Source organism: Corvus moneduloides, chromosome 1 (assembly GCF_009650955.1).
Source record: "Corvus moneduloides isolate bCorMon1 chromosome 1, bCorMon1.pri, whole genome shotgun sequence".
Lineage (NCBI taxonomy): Eukaryota > Metazoa > Chordata > Aves > Passeriformes > Corvidae > Corvus > Corvus moneduloides.
In genome coordinates, this window is record NC_045476.1 from 114,344,214 (window position 1) to 114,363,017 (window position 18,804).

Consider the following 18,804-nt stretch of genomic DNA (forward strand, 5'->3'; position numbering starts at 1 on the left):
TATGTATGTGTAAATAATCATATGAGATTAGGATAAGACTAGAAATTGATGGCAGGTGAACCTCTCTACCTTAGAGCCAGGTGAATCTCTGCCTTGGAGCCAGGATATGTTTTTGTGTCACAGTTTATCAATTTAGCCTCTGTTTTCAAGAAACTGGGCTATTCTCTCTGGGTGGGTGAGCCATTCAAACTTAAAATCTCAAAACATTGCAGACATTTGTGTATTATAAGAAAGGCTCCATTTGTTTTAGTAGTGGAAGTGCAGCTGGCACTTTTATGGCAGGAAGAGTAAAAAAGTGTTTTAAAAACTTACTGATTTAATGAGTGGCTTATGGTATCCAGAACAAACTACTGTATCTACTGGTTAAACACAACCCCAAAACTGTCTTTAAATGGATGTCATATTGTCTATTAGATTACTCAAGAAAGAGACAAGAGAGATGTGGAACTTCTAGTTATTTTAATTATTTGGACTTACATGGCACAGGACCAGCACTGAAGGTGTAATAGTGTAGTGTTTTTCTGTACTATGGTGGCAAGTGAACTCACAGGAAAAGTCTAGAAATTGAGTGGGGTTTTTTGCTTGAGTTGGTTTTAATTTTTTTTTTCTTAGCATTTTACTTCATATTTGTTGTCACTGCATATAGCTGTAATGAAAGAAAAGATGTTGGCTATGTAAATTAAAAGGCAAAATGGAAGTTCAGATTTGGCTCAGAGCCAGCAATTCCTATTGGTAAGTCCAGCTTTTGGCTGAGAAGTTGAGAGGTGTGAAATTATGAAGTACTTCTCCCAGAAACCACTTGAAGCCTCAATGGTCCTCAAGTTTGTAAAAGAAAGAGCTTGTGTAAAGCAAAGCAATTATTAGCATGTGCTCTTGGAATAAATCGGATCTGAGGTGTTCCTTATCTCCATCATCAAAGATCTTTAGCTGAAATTTTGGACCAGATGAGGGTAACAGAAGTTTATCTTTCCTGTTACTTGACTTGGGCCAAGTGCAGAGGATTTTTGTTCAAAACTTTTGTCTATGAAAATGGAAGGCTTCATTCTTTGAGCACTACTGGGGAAAATAAGCACTTCTTTACCATGCAGTGCTGTGTTTTGGCTGATTTTTGGACATTACTGTGATTTTGCATGTGCTAATGCAGAACTGTGTCTCCCCCAAGGTACCCCCGGTTGCACAGCATGGTGATCCGCTGCTACCTTCTCATTCAGCAGTATTCCCAAGCTCTGATGGCCCTCACCACCATGGCCTCTCTGAGGGATCACAGCACACCTGAAACTCTCAGCATAATGGATGACCTTATCACTTCTCCAGGAAAGGATAAGAATGGCTGTGGCCACATGCTCGTCATTCGGGTGCCATCAGTGCAGCTGGCCATGCTGGCCAAAGAGAGGTTACAGGAAGTAAGGGACAAGTTGGGGCTGCAGTATCGTTTTGAGATCCTCCTTGGGAATCCTGCCTCAGAGCTCACTGTTGCGAAACACTTCGTGACACGGCTGAAGGTTAGCAGAAACTGAATGTTTGTTGGTGTGCTCACTGTAGCCATTGGCTGCTGTCGTTGTTTTGTGTTTATTCCCACTTGTTTTGAGGTTAATTATGCTCTAGGGAAAGGGCATGTGTTCTGTATCTGTCGCTGTGAATGCATTTCTGTACGTTGAGTATAAATGATAGACTTGGAACAAACCTGAATTGTTACTGGTCCATGAAGTCAAACACCAGCTGTTATCTCACTTCCTAAAGTTGAATAAAAGCATGCATCAGAGAGGGTTCATCTCTAAAAGCAGAGCTCAGATCTCTGTAGGCAAACTAATTATTTCCACCAACTTGTCTGTCTGTCTAGTGTATCTGTTGTCTGCTCTGTCCATCCATCTTCTGCCCTTCTGATAACTGGTAAAGTATGCTGTTTGTCACAGATTTCTTTCCTCAACCCCCTGCATGCTGAAAGCCTGAAGAGGCTGCATGCATATATGCCTAGCATATATGCCCCAGCCTAAACCTTTGCATGGATTTACAAGAGCATGGTTCAAGTAGCCAAACCCAGTTGCTGAATTGACCTCACTACATTAAACAAAGGGGTGATGGGTTGCCTGCCTTAGGCAGCAGCCTGAAAGTAATACTGGTTATTACTGATCTGTCCTGATCCTTGCTCTAAGTCTCACAGAGAGATTAATTCTCTGCTTCTATTATGAGTTATTCAGTGTATTCAAAACCACAGAGAAGAGGAATGAATTTTGTGAGCCTTTCTGAAAGAGCCTGTCTATGGCCAAAAGCAGATAAAATGTCCTTTAAAGAAGCTACGACTCTTACTTCTCAAACTTTATCTGCAGAAGGAGAGAGAAGAAAGTAGTCATGAATGAGAAAACAACATGTGAGATAGCAGCTCTGTGCTGGTGGCTTTTTTTGGATAGGCATTAATTCCAAGCCTAAATCATTCTAGGTTGAGTCCTGTGAGGACTTCTTAACAGTGCTTTGCATAATGGGTTGCAGCCCTTACACAGTGCTGAAGCAGCGTGTGAGACCTTTAGGGCAGATCAGGATTGACTGTGGAGCTGTTGCAGGTCTGGAATAGAGAAATTTTATCAGGTAGAGAGTGAAAAACCTTCTAAATAATTCTTCCTATTCCTCTCTCCAAAACATAAGGTGCTGGTTTGGACTAAACAAAGCTGTAGGATTCTGGATTTGTTTCTTTTCTTGCAGGTTACTAGAAGAAAAGCCCTCAAATCTGAACCATGCATGTGAAGGGAGTGAGGAGATGAATTCAGTTGCCCAAATATAAGCCTGTAGTGTCTTTTTAGGTGGGGTGTCCCAGTAGTATTTCAGAATGATAAAGGCCACCCATGGGGCTTGTGCTGTGCTACCATGCCTGTTAGTCTGGTGCCTGGGATAACACAAGATTTCTGACATGGTATGAGCATGTATTTGGGGAACTGATTCCCATTATAAAATTCATCAGCCATGCTACCCCTGAGCCTAGCTTATTGCAGACAATTTTGATTTAGTCTCCGTGCTGCTTGGCATTTGGTCTGACATTAGGTGGAGTACTGAAGCTGGACTAGAGCCAGTGGAGAGCTGATTGTTGGCTGCTTGCACTAAGAGCACCCCAACCCTTTTTTTGATGTGTGTGTGGGGAGAGAGCAATATGAGGCTACTGAGTGCTTTCTGGTGAGGCTGAGGCTCAAAACGTGATCCCACCAATAAATACTCTTGGTTGCAGGAAGGATGAGAACTCATCCATGACCGTTTTCAGAGGCAGGGAGGGAAACTTTATAGGCGTTAGTGAACCCAGCTGAATAGTTTGACTTAACCTAGCCTCTCTCTCAGATGGCATTAGCAGGGTGTGTGGTGCCACAGCAGGGCAGGGAGGGTGGGCAGCTGTCTCTGCAGTGCTGGTGGCTGGACTGTTCCCCTCTCTCAGACAAGTCTGCTGGTCAGCCAGACCAGCCAGACAGGTCATTCTTCTCCATCAGGGAGCCAGAGGTACAGAATGAAACAAGAGTTGGAAGACAATTTAAATAACTATTTTACTGACCAGGGATGCTGTCGTGGCATAGCCTTTAAATTACCAAGAATCAAACTGTTTGGGAGACATTCAGAAGTGAGGAGCCCTGAGGGCTGCACCTCTCTGCTGTTCCTGAGTAAGACGGTCAAGAAATACATCTTCTGGATGCAAGTTTACAGCTCAAAGCCTCAGGCTCTCATTCTTTTTAGGTCCTTATGCTAGCGAAAAGAAAATCAAGGGAAATCAAAGGAAAAATTGTCTTCCCATATTTCACCTTCTAGTCACGCACTGTCACAGAAACTTCTGTCGTTGGAGAGGCAGGGGAACACACAGCTGGACTAACCTTGTTGAGCCAGAAATTCTCTCTGCTGCTAAGGCTGCTTTACCAAGCCATTAGATACTGCTAGGTAATTGGAGAAAAAGGTTTTTTCAGTAAGCTCTGCTGAACCAGGGGAACTGAAGCGTGTTAGAACATGGGACTGATGCTACCAGCCTTTCCAGTGCTAAGGGAAAATGGTGCAGTTTGTGGTCTTGGGCCTTGATAGACTGTAGGTAAGGAGTTCTTTCAGGTGGGATTACCTCCAGGGAAAGGTGAAATGTGTTTCTTTCACGTAATCTTTCGTTGTATAAAATAATTAAACAAGGTTCATTGGTCCATTTTCGTACTCCACTTGAAAGTCTTACTTTAGCTTTACATTAATATCTTTTCATCTGTGCCAAACTGAACTCATCGACTGCTTTTTTCTCTGACAGACCATACTAATGCCACACCAGGTGAATGTTTCCAACACTGAATAACATATGCTTTGTCTTTGCATTTACTGCTTGGCTACCAGAACACAAATGCATGCCTGTACCCAAGGTCTCCTTCCTGTTGGCCATTGAGTAAGCGAGCCCTATATATAAAGCAAAAGCAGGAACTGATGAAAAAAGAAAACAGGTGAAGATATAGAAGATGTCATTGAGGTGTGACTGGAATATTCTCTGTTCACAGGCTTGGAGGGGCAATGAGCAGGATGACTGGATTCCTCGCACCTATCAGGATCTGGAAGGTCTACCTTGCATTGTTATTCTAACTGGCAAAGACCCTCTGGGAGAGACCTTCCCCAGGTGCTGTTCTTACTCTTTCAATATGACTGCTCTCTAACATGTTTACATAGGTGGGGTTTGATACCATCTGGCTGTCTTTTCACAAAAGGAGTGTATTTTTGAAGATTTTAGTTAGGGACCATTTAAAGTTTTGGGAAGTGCAATTTGTGAAAAGTCATGCTACTGTACTGGATGGGTCAGCAAATGTCTGTGTGAAGCACCAAGGAGCATAACTTTGTGTTGAGTATTTTAAAATAATTCTATATGTACGGGCTAACAAAATTGTTCGTGAATATTTAGTAAGCAATAAAGATAGGGAGTATTCTTCAAAGTCAGAGAAAACAAAAACTTCTCTTCTTTTTGTGTTGGCTTTTCCAGGTCATTGAAATACTGTGACCTTCGACTAATTGACTCCAGCTACTTAACTCGTACTGCTTTAGAGCAAGAAGTAGGCCTGGCATGCTGCTACGTCTCCAAGGAGGCAATTCGAGGGCCTATTGTAGCTCTTGACCTCAGTGAGAAGGAGCAGGAGAAGGCAAATGGTAGTGAGAATGACTCTGACGAGCTGCTTATAGACTTGGATCGGCCCCAGAGCAACAGCAGCGCTGTCACTGGAACCTCAGGTCGGTTATTCTGCTGTTGGTCTGAAAAACAAGTCTTTATTCCTGTGTCATTGGAGTTTGGATGCAAACAGTGAGATGTTTTCTCAAATGTGGGCTGCTTAGCTGTATCCAGCTGCAGGCTAGACAATGAAATGTTAGTTTCAGATTCTTCACACAGTGAGCAATTTTCCTGTCTAGTGCTAAAAGGAGATGGTGTTTCAGTGGGAGGGATGGTATGCCATAGCTAAGCGTCCCTTGTGATTTTAATTTTTAAACTTACATTCCACATTTGTTGCTAGCTTTATTCAGGGATCCTGAAAAGATCTTAAAAATCAAAGCAGAAAAGGCTAGTATAAAATATAAAATAGAAAAATGCTCTGTAACTCCGGGAATACCTATGGATGAGGATGGATATTTGCCTCCTTGCCAAGACCAACAGAATGATTGGGTCTTGCCCTACCTCTTCAGGCATCAGTGAAGCCTCACCTCCCACCAAGCCTTCCCTTTGCATTCTGCAGACACTTCTGGGTCCTTCCCTTTGTTTCCCTATGAGTTTGAGGCATTAAGACAGCTGAACTGGGTCTTTGGTATGCACCAGGTCTTCCCATACACTAACTAAACCTGACTGGTATGGAAGAGAGGACACAGAGCAGTTCATGTCCAAGTTGCAGTGAAATAAATGCTCTGTTGTTCATAGAAAGGAAGATGCAATTGATCTGTGTATACAGTGGTTTGTTAAATTTGACTTTCAGAAAACGTGCCATCAAATTCCAAATCCTAAATGGGAAATGATGGCTAGAACACAGAGATTAGGGTTGAACACTTGGAGCTTGCACCCTGTTGCAGCAGGGTGTTTGCCTCTCCAGTCAAAGGGACAGACAGATGTAAATGATTTCTTTTTACGTGGTGAAACACTGACCTAAGCCACAGCAGCACTCACTGAACAGAAATATTTGTGTGTTAGGATTGTAGCATAGATCAAATGAATTCATGGTTTTCTTGCGTCAGTCAGTAACTTTTCATTGCCTGCTTTTTGTTTTCCCAGGTTCCCTGGCTGACAATGGTGTGAGCTCCTCAAGTGCCGCAGACAAGTCTCAGAAGCAGGCACCATCCCTTAACTTCCAGACTGTGGCACACAGCTCAGTAGATGAGGGAACTTACTCCAGTTTTACAGCCAGAGAGACCCTGAAACAGGAGTGTGACTCGCTGGGTAACCAGATGGCGAGCAGCACCACTCCCAAACTCTCCTCACTGTCTTCAGTCTCTCAGACCTTTCAGTGGCCTGCCCAGTCAGCCAAGGACAGCAAGGCCCTCCGTGTGGCACTGCCACGCATCGTCATCCTGTCCAAAGCTGCATACTGCCTCCTGAGCTCACAGAAAAATGGGAACTTGCCTTCCTCCTCTTCCCTCCTGCCTCATGCTGATGTGTCTTGGCTGAGCTCTCTGAGGCCTCTGCTTCACAAGGACATGAGCAGTGAAGAGCAGTCTCTGTACTACAGGCAGTGGACAACAGCCCGACAGCACCACGCAGACTTCAGCAATCAGGCTGAGGCATCTGGCACCAGGACGTTTCACCCCAGGAGGCTGCTTTTGACAGGACCACCACAAGTAAGAGCACAGCTCCTTCCTCTTGCAGCAACCTGAGAGGGCCAAGTTTGCAGTGATGTGTTTTCAGGTTAAAAATCTGAAGTCAAATTTTAAGACCAAGTCCACGCTGAAGGTGGTAAGGAGAGGATGGGTGATGCTTTATGTCATGTTTTAGCCTAAATGAAACACATGTGGATGGCACTGGGCATAACATTGCCATGAGCACATCAGGAGAGAAGCAGTTACCACTGCTGATCTCCCTGCATACAAAAGTGACACAGGCTGTGGCCAGGTTGTGCTCAGAGACCAATTTAGTCAAAGTGTTTTCAGCATAGTGGGCAATATTACATCTTGCAGTGTTTTCAGGCAGAGCTGAACACAGAGCTTTGGGGTAAGCCCAGAGGCATTTATCTCAAGTTCATCCTTCCATAGTAATAGTTTGGGTTGGCATTTAGACTTCTTTCCATCTCTGGCTCAGGTCGGAAAGACTGGTTCCTACTTGCAGTTCCTAAGGATTCTCTTCCGCATGCTGATCCGGTTGCTGGAAGTAGATGTGTATGATGAAGAAGAGATTAATACCAGTAAGTATTTAGTCAGCATTCTTAAAATGTATCATAAAGAACCTATGTTATATATTATTCAGCAAGGAAGTTTTTAGGCTCACTAAAAAACTATGAATTACACCTACTACGTGTCCTCTCCATTGGTGTGTAGCTAGACTTACTCTAGGTGTCTGCATATATTTCAATATAGATTAATAAAAAAGTAAACTTTATAATGGGCTTATCTGAGAACTACTAAATGTATTTTGGATTGATGCTTTTGTATAGCACTCAAATGAAAGTGTGCACAAAGCTGTAAATGGCAAACATCTGCCCATGTATTCTCTTCTTGTGGGTTTTTAAGTGCTGGCTGCTTTTAAGCAGACGGAACATTTAAGAACATTTTGTTCCTGGCTGAAACGTAACTATTATTTACGTTTATTTATAAGTTATATAACAACTTTCAGTTAGGCTGTCTCCTGTCTGCAGTTTGCAGGTTTTATGCTGAGGATAAAGGGGAACGGGATCCTCTTTTGATTTGTGCTGCTTTGTCAGATCTCACAAGATCCATTAACTGCTGTGGCAGGACTTTGCCTTGAGAAGAGCAAAACCTTTTAAAAATTAGTCGTCTTCATGGTGTTCTTTACATAACTCTGTGGTTTTGTAGGGAAATTTCTGTGGTGCATAGCTCTCATGACCATTAGACTGACATACTGAGAATGTAGTTTTTGTCAAACCTTTGAAAAGACTGATTTATATTTCTGTTCATACAGTGCTATGAAATTAAAAAAAAAAAAAGAAAGGAAAAAGAGAAATATTTTCATTTGATTTGGAGCTTTGGGGGCAGTTATTCCCTCATTATTTGAACTAAAGTACCTCAGAAACTTAGGATGAAATATCACAATGTAAGAGATGTTCTGCATCATGCCGACTGGCCTGTTGAGATCACAGCAATGTGTCACACCCCTGCCAGGAATGCATGGAACTTCAGCACAAGAGCAGTTTGGGTTTGGATGGGGTTTTTGGTTGTGGCTTTTTTGCTCCCACTACTTCTGTTGGAATGCTTCTCCAGAGCACTAGTGTTCTCATTATTTAAAATAATACTTTATTCTCCAACCCAAATATGTTTCTGTCCATTTTATACACATTCTCTTTGGGACCAAAAAACATACTAATTTAAATTAAAATACTTTTTCTCTTCTTTGGACTGATCAGGCGGCTATCTTACCTCCTCTTCAGCATTCATCTAGGTAGACTGTGTCTTCTTACAGGATCCTCACAAATTACAGGCTCTTCATTCTCCTTGTCAGTTTGGTACTTTGCCCTGCACATCTATTTTCAGTTTATCCTTCTGGTGCATGGGTGAGCAGAACTGAATGTTTAACCAACCCAGCCTACAACAGCTCATGTATTCCCCCACCCCCACTGAAAGCCCCATGACTGATGAACCTGTAACTGCCTTTTCCATTCTCCCTTTTCACTGGCTTTGATGCTTAGCTTGTACTCCAAGGTTCCTCAGAAACTCAGTCATTTCCAACCAAGGTGCTCCCAACCTGCTGCAGAAATGCTGTTATTAGTCCTTGATTGTACATATGACTCACATTTTTTTCTGTTAAATATCACCAAGTTTTTGTTGCTACAGTGTTCGAGGGCGTTGAATTCTTTCCAGCTATCTTAGATTCCTTCTCCATGTTGACAGTGACTCTTAGCAGTTGACAGTGACTCTAAGCAAACTTAAGCCAATTTTTGGTTTAAGCTGGTGACATAAGTGAGGATATTAAACAGTGTGTCCCTCTACCAACCTTTTAACTTCATTGGTAATCTCACCTGCCTTAATGCTTACCATGTTACATGCTGCCATCTTCTGTTTAGTCAACTCTTTCGATTTACAGACCATTCCCTCTCTCCATTTTCTTCAGCTGTATTAATAATTTGTCCTATAGAACCATACTAGAGTCCAGAAGGGTAAGATTCAGCGCATGTCCTTTGTTCAGAGAAATAGGTGTTTCATAGCCATATAAAGTAACACAGGATTTCTTTAGTCAACTTATATTGCATTTTATCCCATTTTTCATTTAATTAATTATTTCCTTCACCCTCTCCAAATTTTGAATATTACCATGCTCAAAGTAATGGACTCAGAGCTCTGTAGATTACTGTCTCTCTTCTTGCATCAGGGTAGGGTGAGCATGTGCTTGTCCGTAGACCCAACCTTCATTTCACCTGAATTCACTTTTCTAAAATCAGTAACGTCAGTTACACACCTACTTTCTTGTGTTCTTCCATCTCATTTTGATCTGAATTGACTCATGTTCAAGCTGCATTTCGAAGTTGTTTTCTTTGGCTAGTGTTTTCTACCATTCCCATTGCTTAAACTTGATTTTCTACTTGAGACTTATCTCTGTTGGATCAAAGCAATAGAGTTTCATTTGATCCTTGCTGGCCACATCCCATTCTGTAATAGGAGTGTGTCTTTTACTGACTTTATCATGTACCACCAGCTACTAGTTCATAAATACATACAGCCTCTTTTTCCATGCTTTCATCCTTCTGCCTTTGGATACTTTTGCTTCTCATTTACCCAATGCTCTTCATTCCATCACAGAGAGGCTCAAAACTACACCTGTGCCTTCTGCACAAGTAGGACCATTCATCCGAGCATTTATGCTTAAACCAGAGTGAGTTATACCTCAGCAGCATGATGAGGAACAGAGCAGAAAGATACCTAGGAGGTCCCTTCACCTGCGCGCAGTTTCTAAGGAGTTGCCAAGTCTTTGAAATGGCTCCGTGTGGATTGTAATTTCACTGGTAACATTTTTGACACTCAAAGATGTTGCTTTGTGTGTGTGTGCCTGTGTGAGTTCAAGTGCAACTGGAAAGCAGCAACCATCACGTAAACATAATTTGGTGTGTATCTGATTCTGCTTACCTGAAGTGTGTTGTTGCAGATCATACTGAACACAGTGAAATTACTCAGTCTAGCAACGACCACTGGCCAGACATTGAGATCTTCAGCAAAATATCTTTTGACCTGAGTGTACATGATCCTAAGTACAGAAATATAAGTCCTGTATACACAGAACAACTCTCAAGAGTGAAACAAGGTAAGTAATATGTAGAAATTTTTAGGAATACTTTCCTACAAAGAATCAGTTTTTATTGGTTTGTTTGAACATGAGTTCGCAAGAACCTTTAGTCTCCAAAATTATATGGAACAAAACAATTTGTGTGTTCTGTACAGTTTTTACCAGGATCACAATCTCTGTTTTTTAACACTCCTAAAATTTCTGTTACTTCTTTTCTTTGTGCACAGAAACAAGCAAAGAAACAAAATCAGAGGAACCTAAGAAAAGGGAGACCGTGTCCATGATGCTGACTAAATATGCAGCTTACAATACCTTCCATCACTGTGAGCAGTGCCATCAGTACATGGACATTAATCCTGCTGCACAGGTTGGTGTCAAGGTCCAAGGGTAAACAGTATCCTTGGTATTTTATTGTGGTCCCTCCAGGCATACTGCCCTCATCTCAGGATTCATGCTTTCACCTTCCCCGAGATGGAATTGTTTAATTCTTCCATTCTCAGGGGAGATATTGAGCTACAGTCCCAGGAGCATCAACTGTGTCTGCCACATTCTGAATGAGCAGTTTTCTTCTGCAGCTGCCTCTGGCAAAGAGTGAATATTGTGATTAGTTGTCTGAAGCCAAAGCATTATTCAGCCTGCCCAGAGGGTTTGCAGTGTCTCATGGGAAAAGACTTTAAAAATTAAGAGAAATGCTTGTCTTACCTAAATTCCAGCCATCCACACCTGTGATGGGAGATGGCAAGGCCTACTTCTTCCCCCCTTTGTTCGTAACTGTGCATCCTTCTCAGCAGTAGCTTATGAGTCACTGGACAGAAATGAACATTTTAATCTGTTTAGTTAAAAAACTTTTAGTTTCTAAAGCAAACAGTTATGCTCACAGGAGACTGGCAAGTAAGATTATTCCTGGTTAATAGCTCACACATTATTTCTTAACCGCTACCAGCAGTTTACCTGGAAGTTTCTTATCTCAAATCATTCCTTCCTTGCTCGCTAATGTTTTCTAACAGCTTGCTATTAAGATATGGCAGTGTAGACACCCCGACCTGGCAGTGCACAATGCCAGTTCCCTCAAAGCATCACCAGCAGGTCTGATCTAAACCTCATGCTTCGTTAAGTCCATTGACAGAAGCAAATCCTCCCCAAGGACATCTGTTGTTCCCTCCACTCATATTTGTGCTTGTGGTCAAATATAACTAGTAGTAATAAATATAACATCTACTTGTATGTGCCAGTGTGAGCTGTGTATATAGAATTAAGATAATTAAGCTCAGGGAAATTACACTTTCAGAGGAGAGTCATTGGATAGCAAACATTATGAAGGGAGAGAGAGTCTTAAATGCTTTAGCAGAACCTAAATAAAGTCCCTTGCATTTTCCATCGTAGGCTAATTATTTCAATTTTTAGCAAAAATTATAGGAAGCTCATTTGTAAGTGATTTGACTTTGTAGTAAGACAGATGCTGTTACAGTGGGGAATACTGCAACACGCGTATCAGACAACGAGGGCCGTGGAAAAGAAATAGATATGGACTGATTCTTGGTAGATGTTTCAGAGATGTTTATTTCTCCAGCCGCGTGGCTGGGGCTCTGCTGGGGACCTGCTCAATCACGGGACCCGAGGGTCCTTTGCCCGCACAGGGAAACACAAAGCAACCAATGGGGAATGAGGCTGACCAGGGGCTAGGGAAACCTTGTGTCCCCCGCCCCAGGGCCCCTCTCCCAGGACCACATGGCAGGGGGGAGGAGTCCCAACACTTCACCCATTTAATTTTAACAAAAAGAGATTTAAAAGTTAACATTGAAAACAACTGGATAAACATGAGATAACAAGGACAGTTTCAAAACAAAACAAGCCACCCTCCTGAGTCTTTAAATGTCCAAACAGATTCTCTGGAACATCTTAAGGCTGACAGAAGGGAGACAGGACTCTCCGAGCATGCTTTGTGGGGAAACTGAGGCAGGAGAGGGTTTCTTCCATTTGTACCTGTTGGAACGCTAAACAAAAATAGTTAATTTCTTCCCTCCCCCTTTTCATCCCCCCCTTGGCATCGGAGAGGAGTTGTAGGGAAAGGGAATTGTATAGGGAAGCCATGGGGTGAAAAATGGATTGGGAATAAACTGGGGATGGGGTAAACTTAGGAAAGGGTTCATATTGGGTATAAGGTAAAAGGGGAAAGTAGGTTGTGGGTAGGGAAGCTGCTGGGATGGATATTGTTTATAATTTTGTGCATAACGGCTGCCTTTGACTGGAATACCCCCAGGCCCAGTAACATTTGCTGCTTGTAAACCCTTCTTTCCTTGCACTATATCAAATTGTACAACTTCCCCATCTCCTACACTTTGCAGGTAATTTTTAGGGTTATTCTTTTTAATAGCAGTTCTATGAAGGAATATGTCTTCTTGGTTGTCACATCTTGTTACAAAACCATAATTTTGTTTAACATTATACCATTTTACTATTCCTAAAACCTTAGCTACGATGATCTTTTTCTGAGTGGCTGCTGTTTTCTGTCTTGCTGCATTTTTGCTTTCTCTTTCGCTTTCGCTCGCTCCCGTGTTGGAACTGCCAGTGCTGCTGGGGCCGTCGGGGCTGCTCGTGCCTGCGCGCTCTTCCCGGGGTCACATTCGGGGCCGCGCGGGCCGGGCCAGGCGCTCTCCCCTGCTCAGCTCCCCGCGCGCCGCCGCCTCTGCCCTCAGCTGTGCTGCCGCTGTCTGGGGCTGTGCCCACGTCTCGGCCAGGCCCCCGAGCGATGACCCCCCCACGCCCTGCTCCAGTGCGTGTTTCGGCTGGGTGCAGCTCCGCCCCGCCGCCAGCTGCTGCCTGCACGCCGCTCCTCTCACGGGGCTCGCTCCACCACGCGCTGCGCGGGGCCGGGCGGGCACCGCCGGGTCGCACCGCTCTCGCCGTGCCTCGCTCTGCTGCCGACACTGCAGCTCGCGTCATTCCACCCGCATGTGGGAGCTGCCTCGCTGCTGCTCCCAGAGTGCTCGGTCCACGGGGCCTGGGCCGCACGGTCCCTGAGCCAGGCTTCCCTTCGCCAAGACACAGCTGACATTGCTCAACAGTCTCGGTAATTAAATAATATTCACGAAAATATTCTTCCATAGGTATATATTTTGGCTCAGAAATTAACTGTGTCCAAACGGTCTTCCAAAAGTCTTTGGTAAGAATTAAATCCCAAGAAACGTAGAAAAAGTTCTTAAACAACCATGAAAGGAAATGTTTCAGTTCCTTTTGAGCTTGAATTAAGCTAAAATTTACAAATCGTTGTTCAAGAATCTTTTCAAGTTTAAGATAAATGTCCATATGCGGCTCAGAGAGCCAAGAGTCTTCCCACGGTTCCTCCATAATTTAGATATGGAATAGCAAAACAAAAACAAGAAGAGAAATACAGAGTTTAATCACAAATCAGTCACTGTCCTTAGGGATCGGGGATCATTCTGCCCACATCACCCACCATTTGTCACAGTGGGGATTCTGCAACACGTGTATCAGACAACGAGGCCCGTAGAAAAGAAATAGATATGGACTGATTCTTGGTAGATGTTTCAGAGATGTTTATTTCTCCAGCTGCATGGCTGGGGCTCTGCCGAGGAACTGCTCAATCATGGGACTCGAGGGTCCTTGCCCATGCAGGGGAACACAAAACAACCAATGGGGAATGAGCCTGACCAGGGGCTACGGAAACCCTGTGTCTCCCCCCCAGGGCCCTTCTCCCAGGACCACATGGCAGGGGGAGGGCCCCAACAAGATGCTTTTGTAGGATGAAATCTATCAGCTGTGTAGGCATTTGTATACAGTTACATGGTTCAGTGAAGTCCTGTGCAAACTTAAGTTCACCCAAATTCTTCATAGCCTTGTTAATGGTGTGGTCTGCTTTGGTCACACAACTGTTTAGGAGAGTACTGCCACAGGAAAAATACCATACGAATACAGTAGTGCTCCTGCTGAGTTGTCTGAATGGCAGTGCATGCTGCTGTGGAGGCACCCCATGGGCTGCACTGCTCTTTGAATCTTCTGAGGAAATCTATTTGGACAGTTTTTTTCCTTTTGTGTGTGTGTATATATTTGACTTCTCTTTGTAAATATTGATAAAAAATTCCTAGCTGAAATGGACTTCAGAAGAGTCCAGTTTGGCCAAAGACCATTACTGGTACAGAAATCTGATTCTTTTAATAGCAAGGCCTAAATAATTTACCTTACTGTGAGGAAAATGGTTACTGAAAGAGAATGTTTTGTTGTTCTTCTCCGATGGCTTCCAGTACTGTGACTGTAAGAGCTCCTCCTTACATACTCCTTATGTATTACCTGCTTGGAAATCTCTTTTTGCTGTTTGTTTGTATTCAGGTGTCTGACTCCACTCTGCATGCATTCACATTTTCATCCTCGATGCTGGGAGAAGAGGTTCAGCTGCATTTCATAATCCCCAAGTCCAAAGAGAACCATTTTGTCTTCAGCAAGCAGGGAAAACATCTTGAAAGCATGCGACTCCCACTTGTTTCTGACAAGGTGCGTGTGCTGCTCTTACCCATCTGCTGCATGCAGTCAGCTTGACATACATTTCCAAATTATTGGGGGAGGTTTTTTCTGTTTTCTTTTTGTTTTAAAATCCTTTGTGTAATTCTCGCCTGACTGTCCCCAGTATGGGTTTTTTGAAGGCAAACATCCTTTTTTCTGTTCCTAGTGTCCAGTTCATATGTGTTGCAATAATCAGTGATCTTAAAATGTGGTATAAAAAATAAGCAAATAAAAGTCCCTATTGGGAATAACCTGCTTCTTACCTAATGTTGCTAAAATGTTTTGTGTTCCAGCAGAATTTGAATGCAGTCAAGAGTCCTATCTTCACCCCATCAAGTGGACGCCATGAACATGGACTCTTGAACCTCTACCATGCCATGGAAGGCATCAGCCACCTGCACCTCCTGGTAGTCAAGGAGTATGAAATGCCACTCTACCGAAAATACTGGCCCAACCATATCATGCTTGTCCTGCCAGGCATGTTCAACAATGCTGGAGTTGGTAAGAGACACCATCAGTGCATTGCTGTGAAGGTATAAAAATCTGTGTTGGACAATGTGAATCGTGCTGTTGCAGGAAACATTGCAGTAGCTCCTCACATTCCTGCTGTGAAAATAGCAGCAATGTCTGTGCATAAATGTGGAAGACTGCTGTCAGGGGCATGGAATATATGTTTGCATGGATCACTGCCTTCTCAGTTTAAAATCTGATGTTTTATAGGCCATATTCACTCATTTTACTCTGCCCTGCTGTGTGAATGTTCATTCTAGATGTTTTACACATATTCAAATTGCAACATTTTAGTTAGCAGAAGGTAAATATTAACTGCAGATGGACACTGGGGGCTTGAGCTTTGGACTTTGTTTTCATGGACGCCGAGTTTATTCTGCAAGAAGTTTTAAGTAGCTTCAGTTTTAGAATCTCAGCCCCCTCTTGGTTCCAATTACTTCATTAATGCCCACAAAATTGTGTTCTGCAGTGTCTTAAAGCATCCAGTCTTCTTGGAATCTGCCTTTTAGATTTAATCACACTGAAAAAGGGACATACAGATTTCTTTTTAAACTAAGGTGTTATGAGCACTAAGTTCATAAAGGGTAATGACTGCAGATGTTCATGTAACCTTTCTCTGGGAAGAGTGATAAAGTCTAATAAAGATGTCTGCACATCTTCTTTATGGTATTTCCTCAGGTGCTGCCAGGTTTCTTATTAAGGAACTTTCCTACCACAACCTGGAACTGGAACGGAACCGCTTGGAGGAGCTGGGAGTGAAGCGCCAGTGTGTGTGGCCCTTCATCGTGGTCATGGACGACTCCTGCGTCCTGTGGAACATGCACAGCCTCCACGAGCAGTCCAGGTTGGTACCCACCCACGCTGGGTCCTTGCACTGATCCAGCCCTGACAGCAGCACATCTGTGACCCAGGCTCATCTGTAACATCTGGCAGTAGGAAGGCTGTATGTTTGTCTTGTTGACCACCAACATTCAGCCACCTGCTGCTGAACACTTCCACCTGACCGTCCCTTTATATGTGTGTCAGTACTGCCAACAGACCTCTGCTTGTGTTTGTTCTTCGCCTAAAGCCACTCCTGCTCCTAGTGACTGTTTGAGTGATTTTTCAATGTTACTTTGTTTTGATTCAATTTATGTTTCTTTGGGGAACTTAGAAGGCATCAAGCTCTTGACCTTCTCAGTGCTTACAATATCCAGTACAGAGAAAATAGCATTCCAAAAATGATCTGTAAGGTGACTTCTTTTCCCTTCCTAAATTGCTGTGTAAGAACTTATTCTGCTGAAAGGCTCCTTTTCTTAATGGCTGCATTTTCTTGATGGCTACATTCCCTGCTGCTTAAAAAGTCTGCACTTATGTATGTATTTTTACAGCATCTGGAGTAAATATTCTCAGTTGTCAATGGAATTTCTTGGTTCTTTTTATACACACGTATGTATATATATGTAGTGTATGTTATATAAAAATAATAAAATGTATTTGTATGTTGTGTATGATCATGTTTTGCAGCCAGTCCCTGGAGCCTGGGGGTTTCAGCAAGAATGTGTCTTTGAAAAGCGTCCTCCAACACATTGAAGCCACCCCCAAAATTGTTCATTACGCAATACTGGGTGTTCAGAAATGGAACAGCAAGCTGAATACCAGGAAACCAAAGGCTCCGTTCTCCAGGTGCCACGTGCGTGACTTTATACTGCTCAACATAGACCTGACCCAGAATGTGCAATATGATCTGAACAGGTAGGCAGTACATATATATCTGTGGAAAAATAGCATCTTGACTTGATAAGAACTTTGTCACAATGTTTCTGAATGCTGTTGAGAAAAACAGAAAGATCCTGCCTAAGGTAATGAGTGCACAATCACAAAAATAAAACACAGTGTGATATACGTTTCATCTGAATGAGTAAGGCATCAAAATAAACCTGCCATAAGCCAAGAAAACCTGGGGTAGACAGACAAAGGGCAAGGGAGGGCTTTAGAGGACTGAAAAAATGAGGAAAGAAGAAACTTTGGGCAAAAAAAATAATTGGGAGACCAAAAGTAGAAGAAAGGAGGCAAAATGGCATCAGTCACAGGAAGACTGTGGAGCTTCCAGAATGCCTAGGAGAAGGGATTCCTTGTATTTCCTTCAGAGACAGTTACTGTCCCTGTTGCCACTTGAGTTTGCAAGAACAGAGGAAAAAATTACTTTCCACAATTTCCTTCCTTTTTTCCCCCCCTCCTCACCTAACTTCATCCTAAAGCATTTGCAATAAAGCACCCACATTTATTGTGGGTTTTTATTGCTAGTTCTCATCACAGATTGAAGAAATACCCAATTCTTCCTCTTCCCAGCCAAGTGAGTTCCAAATAAACCCTGTGTCTGCTGGCCACAGATGGCTCTCAGGCTTCTCACCTTGGACTCCTGCTGCTGTTTTCAGGGATCCCGTGTGTTTCAGTGAGGAATTGTAGCCACCGCCACCAGTGCAAGCTGGTGTGACTTTCAGAGCTCTTGATTTCACATTCTGTGTCAGGTTGAATCATGAGGTGGGAGTCAGCCCATAGAAATGAGCAACTACATCGTGAATAGTGCAGGACTAAGGTTACTTCTTAGCAGCTTTTTCTCCCATAGCTAGATATTTGTTAAAGCCACATTTTTCCCCTGACTCCAGTTTATGAAGAAATATGTCAAATGGAACTGGCTTGTTCAGAAGTGGAGGTTGGTCATTGGAGAGTTTCTGTCAGGTCCAAAAGACATACTTAAAAAACCAAACAAAAATCCATAAAATAATAATAATAAAAAACAAGTAAAGGGTGGGGAGGAAATGACTGATGCCAGTACGTGATGAGGATGAGAGGGCAAGCCAGATTTGGTGTGGGGAAGAAGCATATAGGCACACTGAAAAGTGAAGACTAGTTTGGTTTTAGGATGACCAGCAGCTGCTTTCCTAGATCAGGAGCACATCAAAGGAATGAGTCTTCAGAACTCTGCAGAGAATTTGTACTGGCACCATATGAGATGATTTCCAAAAATCTCTGCTGAGCCCATACCGGTGCATTTCAGCAGTGGGTGTGTGAATGCTTGTGCACAGCAGGCACACAGCTGGTGCAGTGATCTTGTGTTTAATGTCCAGGTATTTCTGTGAAGATGTGGATTTTAATCTGCGGACCAACAGCAGTGGCCTCCTCATCTGCCGCTTCAACAACTTCAGTGTCATGAAGAAACATATTCAGGTTGGAGGACAAAAGGACTTTGTTGTTAAGCCAAAAATCATGGTACGTCTGGAAGTATGCTCTGTTGTAGTTAAGGGGTAAAATCAGGACCTGTTTTCCCTAGAAATAGTGAATTCTCTAGTCTTTTAGATTTCTTTTGTGTTCATTTGACATCTTACATT

The 18,804-nt window shown here is 43.0% G+C and overlaps 1 protein-coding gene across 10 annotated transcripts in view; it reads left to right on the forward strand.

The window, feature by feature from the left end:
- The window catches only part of GREB1L (GREB1 like retinoic acid receptor coactivator), a 133,190-nt gene that overhangs the window by 107,071 nt on the left and 7,315 nt on the right, over positions 1-18,804 (forward strand). For 6 of the 10 annotated variants that reach the window (XM_032123302.1, XM_032123332.1, XM_032123347.1 and 3 more), the window contains 12 exons: positions 1,163-1,502; positions 4,494-4,609; positions 4,967-5,211; positions 6,236-6,798; positions 7,256-7,358; positions 10,268-10,423; positions 10,633-10,772; positions 14,753-14,914; positions 15,217-15,424; positions 16,112-16,277; positions 16,940-17,167; positions 18,544-18,685. In XM_032123302.1, the coding sequence (XP_031979193.1) occupies positions 1,163-1,502; positions 4,494-4,609; positions 4,967-5,211; positions 6,236-6,798; positions 7,256-7,358; positions 10,268-10,423; positions 10,633-10,772; positions 14,753-14,914; positions 15,217-15,424; positions 16,112-16,277; positions 16,940-17,167; positions 18,544-18,685 (2,569 nt within the window). The remainder of the gene's footprint in view (positions 1-1,162; positions 1,503-4,493; positions 4,610-4,966; positions 5,212-6,235; positions 6,799-7,255; positions 7,359-10,267; positions 10,424-10,632; positions 10,773-14,752; positions 14,915-15,216; positions 15,425-16,111; positions 16,278-16,939; positions 17,168-18,543; positions 18,686-18,804) is intronic. The other 4 variants (XM_032123310.1, XM_032123340.1, XM_032123355.1 and 1 more) reach the window with 1 other exon arrangement.